The sequence below is a fragment of the Leguminivora glycinivorella genome, chromosome 8 (genome assembly GCF_023078275.1).
Source record: "Leguminivora glycinivorella isolate SPB_JAAS2020 chromosome 8, LegGlyc_1.1, whole genome shotgun sequence".
NCBI lineage: Eukaryota > Metazoa > Arthropoda > Insecta > Lepidoptera > Tortricidae > Leguminivora > Leguminivora glycinivorella.
This window is the reverse complement of record NC_062978.1, coordinates 15417140-15429440: the sequence shown is the minus strand read 5'-3', so window position 1 is coordinate 15429440 and position 12301 is coordinate 15417140. Positions and strand designations below refer to the sequence as shown.

General features: G+C 37.7%; 1 protein-coding gene across 2 annotated transcripts in view; it reads right to left on the bottom strand.

The window, feature by feature from the left end:
* The window catches only part of LOC125228515 (zinc transporter 1), a 56198-nt gene extending 45307 nt beyond the window's left edge, over nt 1-10891 (bottom strand). The window contains exons 1-4 of one of the 2 annotated variants that reach the window (XM_048133109.1): nt 10418-10891; nt 8100-8281; nt 6232-6457; nt 2199-2444 (exon numbers count right to left, since the gene is read on the bottom strand). In XM_048133109.1, coding sequence (XP_047989066.1) covers nt 2199-2444; nt 6232-6457; nt 8100-8276 — 649 coding nt within the window. In that variant the 5' untranslated portion in view covers nt 8277-8281; nt 10418-10891. The remainder of the gene's footprint in view (nt 1-2198; nt 2445-6231; nt 6458-8099; nt 8282-10417) is intronic. The other variant, XM_048133108.1, reaches the window with a different exon arrangement.
* Nucleotides 10892-12301: the final 1410 nt, after the last annotated feature.

Sequence of the window (12301 nt, the reverse complement as noted above, 5' to 3'; positions counted from 1 at the left end):
CCCCAGTGATATTGTTAAATTAGGTACCGCAAATAATTGTTTTTAATTGACTTCTATTAAAAACAATTATTTGCGTTTACAAGAAAGGCCTATTTAGGTATAGTATGAATTCTCTGAGATGAACTTTTCGCTTTTGCCCTAATCTGTTAAGCAAAGGCCTTTTTTTCTATTATTCGCGGCGGTTAGCTCCCGTTTAAACGGCACGTGCTATAGTCTCAGTGTAGTTAAAAAGCAACTATCATGATAGCAATAAGGTTCAAATCCATAAAAATCCCTTTCGGAGATAACACGTTTTGTCATCTTCAAAAAAAGTTACCTGCACACTGCAAACTGTTTAATAAATTTGAACCTTATTGCTATCATGATAGTTGCTTTTTAACTACTCTGAGACTTTAGCACGTGCTGTGGAAACGGGAGCTAACCGCCGCAAATAATAGAAACAAAGGCCTTTGTTTAACAGATTAGAGCAAAACCGAAAAGTTCATCTCAGAAAATTCATACTATACACACCGCACGAACTCAATTACATGGCGGATTGGCGGACTGTTGACGGTTGAGCTTAGAAATGCAGCACAATCAATTAAATACCGCAATTTAATAAAACCATACGAGATCTTCATCGTCTAAATAGACCCTAAAGCTGGACATAGCATAAAAAAGATCGTCAGTATATTACAAAAACAGGGGGTCTTGTGTACTTTCTATTAATCACGTTCGATTTTCCTTACGATACCGGAGTTAAAAATGTTAAAATTTCCAAGAACAAATTCCTAATCCGTTTCGAATGACGTCATTGCTTCAAGGGATCCATAAATTAGTTAATTTCACGCAAAAGTGTGATCAGTCCACGTACTTCCTTATGCGTCGTGCATCGCATTATGATATTTGTGCTCTTGCGAACCTAAGCCAAAACATCGAAATAAGGGCAACGTAGTCAACAATGACGCTTCGTAATTTCTAATTTCCTTATTCATTAACATTTAATTGCGTTTTTTGTTCAAACTAAAACAGTAGTTTTTTTACTGTTGGATAAGTATTACTAATCGTGCAATTATAGAGTTGAAAGTATGTGCATTGCCAAGGCCTTTTGCTCGAGGAGATCTAACTGTAGGTACGCAAACATATTTGCAGACTAGACATAACTAGTATCTTAAGAGACAAAGGTGATTGTAAAGCAGTAAGTATTTTATTATTACCGGTAAATCATTTGTATTCGAGCACGTAGTAATAACAAAAAGCCACGTGTAGATATCGATTGTGATTTAGAATTGAGCAGGCCAATGCCATTTGAATAAATTATTAACGGTACGATTTTTCGTGCAAAAAGATACGGAAATGTAATCAGAACCAATTTATTTGGATCAATAAAACCATACTATAGCGCGGAAAATTTGTGTATACGTCAAGTTATGGTACGTATCTAGTTATCCTTGGGAATTAAGATTTTTAATTTAACGATTCAAGTATCACAACATCGAAGTATTATCAAAACACGATGCTCATGACTCATGGATGGATTATTCCAAGAAAGGCCGCGCTGAGCTGTGGTTAGCCGCATGTTGAGTCTCTCGGGACCGATATCGAGTCTGATATAACCTTAACAAGAATGGCATATTGTGAATTAGCTAGATGTCGATGTAAGGTTGTCAATTTGTCCCTTAGATATCGCAATTTATTAACGATAAGAGCGCCAATTTTCTTGACTGCAAACTTAATCCATAGCATCCTATTAAAATGAGCAAATCATCAAGTAACGTTATGATATAACTTAAATGGCGTACGACAGAACTAGGTACACATAGCCAGTTCAAATAAACAAAATCGTAAACGGTTTGCTGACCATCTGGTGCCAACTGGACAGGGATACTACAACCCCTGCAGTGTCAATCATTTAGGGGCCTCATGATATTTATCTATGATACCCTGCAGCGGCCTGTGGCAGATGCCCGGCACTCTTCAGTATTGCGCGACCGAGAGAGATAACGCTACGATACGCTAAGGAGCATGAATGATTGGAATCAACGCGCCCTGTAAAGATAAAACATGAAACATAGCCAGGTCACTAAGATTAACTCAATTGACACCCTGGGACTAGATTGGGCTATGATGATCCGTATCACCCACTCCATCACATCAGTTATTTTTAATTCCTAACAATCAGGCAGGGTCGTCATATTTAAGAGAAGTGCATCACTCACCTAACGCGTCGGACAATAGATGCAGGAACACGCCCTTCATGTTCATATGACCTGGGTCCGTTGTCTTGTTGGGCTTGGGCTTGTTGTTGTTCGGCGGCGCGCTGCGGGCTACCATCTCATCAGTCTCCTCATCTGCTGCATGGCCAAGTGCCATATCGGCGTTGCTGTTCACGATCTCGGTCAGGTGACGCACGTTGGCTGGCGGCGGCACGCCACCGTGAGAGTGCCCATGACTGCTGCCGTGTTCTAAAAACAAATTAAATTTTTAAACGATTGTCGCCCGGAAGGATTTGTGACGAATAATATCGTCACTACTTTTAAAAAAACTTGTATCTTCGTCTGTCAATGAAAAGAAAATTGTAGTAAGTATGTATGGAATGCACATAGACTTACTGCGTTTTAACTTTGAGGAACAGCGTGAGATACGAGATTTTTTAAAAGTATAGAGACGATATGTGACTTTGTGCGAACGGTTCATTTTTCTGATTCTCATGGTCGAACGTCTTAATATTTAATTACGACTATAAAAACAAATTTTACTTGATAATATTGTATACTGCCCGGTGCAAGAGCATCTATCGAAAATTTTTATAACACATACCTGCACTGCCAATGTTTTCCTAGGGCAACAATGGTGCATTAAATACAACTTTCGGTATTATCCGTAACATAATTATGAATAACCAAAAACCAGCTTACTTATGGGATTTTATAGTTTTAAGATTATGGTACCAACTGTACCTATATGGGTAATTGAAACTGTTTAAGTATTAGTATTCTATTATTATTGTTTGACGACCGGTCTGGCTCAGTCGGTAGTGACCCTGCCTGCTAAGCCGCGGTCCTGCCGGCGTATCATGCTTCTAATTTTATCACTTATCCACGTGGATAAGACAACTGTCACTCTCACACTGACATACTTGCCAAAGCGTGACGGATGCTTTATCCACGTGGATAAATGATAAAATTGGAAGCGTGATACGCCGGCTGGGTTCGAATCCCGGTAAGGGCATTTATTTGTGTGATGAGCACAGATATTTGTTCCTGAGTTATGGATGTTTTCTATGTATATAAGTATGTATTTATCTATTTAAGTATGTATATCGTCGCTTAGCACCCATAGTACAAGCTTTGCTTAGTTTGGGGCTAAGTTGATCTGTGTAAGGTGTCCCCAATATTTATTTATTTATTTATATTTATTTCTAGTAGCCGCTAACGTGAGTAGATAAATATTAAAAGGGTGCGTATTGCTAGTTATTAGATACAATTATTGCTAACCATTCGACCTAATAAGATATCGATCAATGTAATCACTAATCATCGACATTACACGGCTTGGAGTTAGTTTATCTAAAGTACTTCTATCTAACATAGCATCAATGATCTAGTCATAAATGTAGTAGGTACCTATGTAATAGGTACGTAGCACCTACCTGCATTAAAAAAAGTTTACTTATTAAACACGTAATGTCTCCTAAATGATTTAAAAAGAGTAAAACCCTGCCTATGGTCCTGATGATGGTTTACCTATGATCGTTTTTGAAATTACCCGGAGAGCACAATCTCAATCTATGAAAATAGAGGTAATATTTTATGAATTATAGTCACTGTCAGTTATGACCACTATTTATCTGTGAAACGATGACTCTTTCTTGATGTATATACCTATCCTATTTGTGTTCCTATAGTCCAAAAAAAAAGTCCACGTTTGACATTATCGGAAAATAATCATTATTAGATCGTAGAATTTTACGCAGTACGATGGATATTTGAAAACTCAGCCGAAAGAGAACATGCTAAGCATGACTATAAAAGTCATTCTACCTAGAGAAGTCATAAGTAATTTTCATGAAATATACTATTTATTTCTGTTTGAGTTGCAGGCGTCCATAGGTTACGGTGACCGCTTTACATCAGGCGGGCCGTATGCTTGTTTGCCACTGACGTAGTATAAAAAAAAAAAATAAGGTGTCTAAACCAGGCCCTACGTCACTCGCTCGCGGTCGCACGTTAAGTACCCACAAGCTAGCCGTTCATTCGAATGAACAAGTGGCCGAGAGGCGCCACGCGCCCGCCTCCTGTGTAGTCGCGTGGCACGCACCTACTATTCTTCTGGGTTTGTAGTAACATTAGTATTAGTTAAATAAAGCGTAGGTATTTGTAATAGCTCGGTGAAAAGCGAGTAGCACACTTTTTATTTTTACCATTGCGGCTCAGTGGATTTGGTTGCTATTTCATTGATTAAAAAAACCAGCTGGTAATTTTCTGCATAATACGGGTAACTAACGTTAATAGCTTGGAAATGTTTTCACTGTGACTAAAGACGCTTCACGCTATAAAGCATCAAGAATTTAATGCAGTGACCCTCTAATATTTCCTACCACACCACATGCGTATATATAATTAAAATGCTGTCTCATTGATCACAAAGTGGTCAATGCCACGAAGCAAGCGGGACAGTAACATGCTTATGTACCTAAGTGCGATTGAGATAGAAAATGTTGTGTCAATGTAAAAATATGTATCTTCATACTTAAGTTACTTCCTTATTTTTTATTGTACAAGCGAGTTTTTTTTAGTTTTTCTACTAATACCAATTTCCCTTTTCTTAAAGCAAAAAAATAGTGACAATCTTTAATACCCAGCGAATTCGTTGGCTAAAAAACTAAAACCGACTGAAAAATTCAACCAGGTAGCAAAGTCAACGTCATCACACCATACCGTATCCAAATTAAAACAAGAAAACGGAATCCCGATAACAATGGTCCTTCCAACCGAGTACCTCATTATAGTTTCCTAGATACAGTAAATGTACACAACACTGATAAGAACAATGGCACTATTTCGTTAACAGTAACGTTTACTAACAGTCAGGGTACCTTAGCCAACGTCACAATCGCTTAATACGCTTCGGAAGCGTATCGTAGCTAACTCTCCCTAGCGCGACAGTGACAGACTGCGTTTCGATTGCCGCGTAGCGTCAAAGATTGTTACTTCGGCTAGGCCGGCTGGTTAGAATGTTGTGGTTAACCTTACGGTATAGTACGGTGAAACATATAGGGAAATCTTCGGTTTCTAAGCCGACACTTGATATCTTTCTTATGGGTTTTCCGTGTCTAATCGTGTGAGTAGTGGTGAGAAAGGAATACATACATTGAGGAAATAGTACGTGTGTACTCGCTATAGTATTACAAGGAAGAAACAGAAACTAATTTGACGATGAAGGATGACTCACGTATGAACGTTTTGTACTTATCTAATCACAACTTGCAGCATTATTTTCTGTTTAAATGCATCTATTAATAAATTGGCGTCACTGACGCTTTTAATGATGAATTAATAATTGCTTAAGTTTTAAACGCAAAATTAACTAGCTTTTGCCCGCGGCTTCGCTCGTGTTAGAAAGAGACGAAAATAGCCTATGTTACTCTCCACGTTGTCAACTATCTCCAGTATCTCCACTTAAAAAATCACGTCAATTCGTCGCTCCGTTTGTCCGTGAAAGAGGGACAAACAAACAGACACATACACTTTCCCATTTATAATATTAAGTATGGATAAATGCTTGTAAAGTTTTAAACGTATAATTAATATCTAGGTAATAACTAGGACAATACTGATCTTGTGTATATAGTGTACCTAAAATTGTACAGCGTAAATTTAACTGACTAAGTAAAACTCGAAATAATGTATGTTCACCATATCGACAGTCTGAAAAATTAGCTGATTTTTAAAATAATTATGCAAAGATAACAGAAGACATCGAGTGACAGTAACTCTTCCTAAATTGTCGAAGGTGTGCAATCTTTGATACCCCTTTTCCAGGCCGCACCACGAACTGCAAGGTTTTTTCCAAAAATGCAAATATTTTATGACAAGTCACTTCTAACAGTCGAATATGAACCGTAATTCAGACTTATAAAGTTGAAATTCTTTGACTGTTGAAAAACACAAACTATTTGTACAAATAACTTTATTAGTTCCAGTTGAACTTTTGGCTGAAAATGAAATAAAAATAAAAAAAATCACTCACCATGGAACAAAAACAGCCCTATAACGTTGAGAACCAAGCCCAACGTGCCGACAGCTACCAGGAGCTTCTCATTATGTATCCTATAGTCGTTGTCAAAGAAGCGCTTGACTGCTTCAACTGTGATGCTGAAACACAGCGCCACAAGGAACACGGCGTTCACGAGAGCCCCCAGGACTTCCGCGCGGGCCCAGCCAAAGGTGTTCTTTGACCATTTCTTTGGTGACATCTGTGGAGAAACAGTTGGATCAGAATCCATAGCTCTGTGCTGTGCCGTGTGGTGCCGGCATCAGACAAGTATAGCACCACCTCATCCCGTGGGCGTCGTATAAGGGTTTCCCCAAACCTATAATCGACGACGCGGAGTCGGCTCTTGCCGACCAAGAATCGCTCGTTAGCTACCATCCACACTCATAAGACGCATGTCTTGCGGCGTGCAACGGACGTCTCCGCCACGCTGCCTGAATGTAATTTAAGACGTTTTTTGAATTACATTCAGGCGGCGTGGCGCGGACGTCCGTTCCGCACCTCAGGACATGCGTCTCTTAAGTGTGGCCGGTCCCTTAGTATACGCGTAATACGCGTCTTCGTCGCTGAACGCAACAGTACGCATTTTCATACTATCGAGCAAGCTTGGCTCGGCGAAAGTCGATTCCGCGTCGATATGTTTGGGGAGAACCTAAGGCGAATAAGGGAAAACTGATGCACACATGACATGAGCAAGGCTCGCCCGTATCATAAAAAAAAATTGCCAAAAAAAATCTATACTCGAAAACTTACAGTTTAAGTATTACAACATTCATTTAGGTAAGTAGGTAATACAAACATCAATCATCAAGTAGGTACAACAGTATAACTTTATCTTATAGTAGGTACATTACATAGGCAATGGGTACCAGACTCAGGCTTTGCTAGATTGATGGTATTATCCAGCCCTGATTTTCAGCCTGGTCCCTCGGGTCGGTGAAGGCGTTTGGCGCTCGCGTATGTGTGTGTGATCTTTCGCGGGGTCCTTGCATAAGAGACCTGCACACGCCGTCTCCAAAAAAAAATACACGGCTCTTGTGGACATAAAGACAACGAAATTTCGATTTCCGATGTTCGAACATAATAAAAAGCTTGCTTATGAATTTGTTTTTTTGTTAATAATAGAGCAACCATAGTTTTATCATAACCAGTTTCACAAAAACCGGTAAAATGTATTTGTTTATTTCTCGTTTGTTTTTTAGCACAATGTTAAAAATGTGTTCTGAACAGGCCTATTAGAAATAAATTAGTGATGCAGATAACTAATTGATTTATTACTCAAATTCATAAATATTTATGTAGTACAGTACAGGTAAGGTACATTAAGGTATAGTCATTGTATTTGGTTGAGGCAACTTACTACATAATAGTTTTAGTAGTGTTATGTAAGTTATAAGTACCAAATGGTACCATTTTATACTCTGTCAATAGATACTTGACTTGACGATTTTCGGGAAATAATTATTGTGAAAAATAAAGACATCACTGATTTTAGAACTACTATAACTGGTGATCCCATGAGATAAAAAATATTAGTAATAGATACAATTTGTATTAAACAGTAAAGGCGATTGAAGCAGTAGGCATAGGTACAGTCACCAGCATAAATAAGTGATGATTTCTGTACCTTGTCATTTCAAACAAGACGTTAAATGTGACAAGGTATAGAAATCATCACATTTATGCCGGTGACTGTACTTGCATTTAGTGGTAAATACCTACATAGTATACATACTTATATTTCATATTAATTACTACTTAACATGTCCAAAACAGGCCCTAACATACCATATTTTCAGAGGCCAAAATAAGTAAAAAAAAACAGTTATTCTCCAATTACTCACTTTGACTGATAAGAAGGCAATGACAAGCGCAGCGACATCACTCAGCATGTGAAACGAGTCAGCCACCAGTGCCATGGAATTGGTGACGTAGCCGACGATCAGCTCCACGAAGAAGAAGCTGCACGTCAGCCACAGCATGGAGAGCAGCCGGCATTTCTTACCGGAGAACTTGCCCATTGTTGCTAAGTAAAAAAAAGTTACTTGAGTAAATCCTAGTAATTTTTTTTTAAATAAAATGCAGTGTCTCTGTGGTTCGTTACATTTCAGCGTCTTTAAAAACTTAACATATGTTGGGGTTCGTAGTAACAAAAGTTGTTAGAAATCAGATTCATTAAATATTTAAAGAATTGTGTGTGTACACAAATACAGTAATACCAACATTTTACCATTTTACTAGGAAGCACTTCCTATCAAACCGTGTCGTACGCGAGTGGAATAAACTACCAGAAACAGTGATAAGTGCTCCTTCAGTGAACAGTTTCAAAAACAGACTAGATAAACATTTAAAACTAAAATATAAACAGTAACTTAAAAACAAGTGCAGTGATATACATGCATCAGCTATCAGCTGCTAGTGTATCAAATAATATAATATAATAATTAGGGATGTACCGACTATTGATTTGGCCGACTAGGCCGACTACCGACTAGTCGGCGCTCGGGTGGCCGATTAGTCGGCCGACTAGTCGGCTAGTCGGCCAGAACATAATTTTCGAGTAATTTATCAAATTTTTTTAATTACATCAGTCGTTTGTTGGCGCTTTTCATTATTTTTTAAAGGTTCATATGTCAATGAGAATATTGATATACAATTTCCATTTTTAACAAACGGTTTGGCTTAAGTGGGTAGGAATCCTGCCTATGAAACCGATAGTCCTTGGTAGGACATTTCTTTCTGTGATTACCGCTGTTGTTCTTTTGACTAACAACATAACAAATAGGTTCATAATACAACAATATCAGCTGTTAATTTATGTTTGTACTGTTTTTCTATCACTTATAATCTGCCGACTAATCGGCCTTTTTTGCCGACTAGTCGCCGACTAATCGCCGACTACAAATGTAGCCCGATAGTCGGCTTTCCCGACTAGTCGGCGACTAGTCGGTACATCCCTAATAATAATATATTTGGTCCAATACTGAAGAGAAATTTGTTTAATTGTACTTTAAAATGAACACCTTCACTGCAGCAATAAGTATAACTCCGTAACTATACTTCAAATACGGCAAATACAAGAGCTTATTGCTTTTGAGTTCATTGCGTAACATGAATTTGAACAATTCACTAATATGGAATGAATATGAAATCATGTAGATCGATGTCACTGTCAACTCATTTACTTTATTATGTTTCTATCCGACTTCACTACATAGTATAAAACAAAGTCGCTTTCTCTGTCCCTATGTCCCTATGTATGCTTAAATCTTTAAAACTACGCAACGGATTTTGATGCGGTTTTTTTAATAGATAGAGTGATTGTAGAGGAAGGTTTACATGTAGGTATAGTACCCGTGCGAAGCCGGGGCGGGTCGCTAGTATATAATAAAAATTGGATTTTAAATAACCACTGTCCATATTTTTCACGTAATAATCTGATAGTTTATTTTTTGCACATTTTATTTTAAGGATATGCAAGTTCCCTATTGTTTATAAATGCAGTTCTGTACAAGACTTAGTACACCAAATTAATATTAATTTGTCACTATGTCACTACCAGTAAAAAAGACTAACATATTATTGAGGGCATTAAACTGCTAAATATATTGATTGAACACAGTGACTGTACAAGTGATAGGAACCAATTTTCTCCAAAACTACTAAACTGATGAAATTTGGCACACATATTTTAATTAAGAAAATTTAATTATAGGGGCCATTTTTGAGGGGTTAAAGTGAAAATTAAAAATCAATTTTTTTTAAACTATATTGTGTTACATATCAAATGAAAAAGCTTTTTATAACTATTTCAAAAAATTTTTTTTTTAATTTCTCGGGTAACCTCCGTAAAATACACATCTGATCTTAATGTCTTTAAATAATAATTCCTACCTGAGATACATAGACATGAGTAGGGTGAAGGCATGTTTTATTCATGGATCAGAGCATATCTAATCCAATGAACCATGAAACCATATGTATAATATAAAGAACTAAGACTCACACCAACAGTTGACAAATTGATATTTGTAATTTAATGATAAAATGCACACACTGATGATTAACTGAAACATGTAGTTCTTAGAACAATAATATAGTGATATCTCATAATACATAAACATACTCTATTGACAGATATGGAAAACTAAATATTACTTACCGAATAATTTAAAGTAACTAAATAAACCTTCTGAACTTTATCAGAAAACTAAGCCCATTATAATAAAAGCCAATGTGTCATTCTCATAAGGAATATAGAATACGCACACTCATTTCAGAACAATTAGGGTTATTGCACTGATATAATATCGATTCAACACAACAAGCACAAACCGAATCACTTATGTTCAAGAAACATAGAAATTGATTAGACAAAAATCTCTCACGTTGTAATTAAATGTTTAAAACGAAAATTTTATAAAAAGAAATTTTGATTTTGTGCTGTGAAAGTAAAGCCACTCGCGTAAGATATAATTGTTTTAAATTAAGTAGCTTAGATATTAAGCTTTAAGCCGCCGAAGACTTTTCACTTTAATAATTTCCCAGCCGCCTAAAATCACTGAATGACGAGCACAAGTCAGATTTCAACAAAATAATAAATGATTTTGGATCTCGAGCTCTCTCGAGTAGAGCCGAGCTGTTGCGAGCTGTCTAAGAAAACCATAGAGATAACTTCGGTTATTCTTAAATGGACAAAGGAATCTAATTCAACAGCCAATACTGTCTATCGAAGGGCTTTACAGCTGTACCAATTTGTGTTCAAATTCAGCTTAAAAATTGGTTGTCTGTAAAGTCGGTTTACGGTAGGCTTGTGTCGTTCACGAACTATGAACTGTTAGGAATAAAATCCCATCAATGACCGAAATGAACTGAATCTTTACTTGGTCTGTGAATCGGTCTTTGCTCATTTAGTTCAGTATGGGATCGGCGAGCGCGAACGGTTTGGATCGAGAACGAATGTGTGACTGCGCCGACCGAGAGCGAGAGCTACTTAGCAGAGCAACAAAAAAAGTCAAGTTTTCATATTAAACTTCGGTTACTTACAACCTTTCGGCCCGGAATGTTACTATCTGTGGACTATTCGTATCATTTTGACACTATTCGGTCCCATTCGTTCTGATCTTTCCGACCGCAGTGGTCGCTGGTCTGGCTGAACTAAATGAGCAAAAGACCTAAAAGAGCGAACTAGTTCGTGGGAGCGATTGAACGAGATCGGAGCGCTCCGATCAACGAACGAAACGGCACAAGCCTAGTTTACGGACGGTAGTTTGACGTGATAACGTCAAACATTACAGTAGTATAGACAGGGGCGGCTCACTCCACGATTCTATCGCCGCGCTACAAAGTACATGCTGGCGGCCGCGAGTTCGCGGCCTTATCAGGGGTGGCGCGCGGCGCGTTTTCACGGAACTCACGTTCCCACTTTCTATTGTTACTTTACGTCGCGAGTTTTTTTAAGCTTCTTTTAAAGTGAATGGCTTAGAATGCTTAGTTAAATAAACATCATGAATAAAATAGGACAATATTACACAGATCTACTATTGCTTAAGTCCCACGGAAAAGTTCAATAAGGCTTGTGATGTTGGGATTTCAACAATAATATATAAATACTGTACATGTATATACCTAGAAAGTACCCAAGACTTGAATATAATAAGCATTTTATCTGAGTATTAAATCGTTTTAATTCATAGGCAACCCTATTGTCCGACGCTGCGCACGTGCTGCTCGTTTCTTTGTTAGAATTTTGTAGGCATTCAAAAGGCGGCATTTCGTGAACATCAAAGCAGTGGGCCTTCTGTACTTGTAGTATTATATATTCTGTGGTATAGATTAAACGATGAGATTTTCAAATGCAAGAATTACTTACCTATATTGCCGCAATTGTATTGAACACACATGAAAATCACAATAACATTTCACTTCACTTTATAAACATTTGAGTTCACGTGTATCTTTAAGCTAGGAACATACTACGCGGACGTCCGTCGTAAATCGACCGCGACCGCGACCGATTAGTGTGCACGGAACAAAACATCCAGCG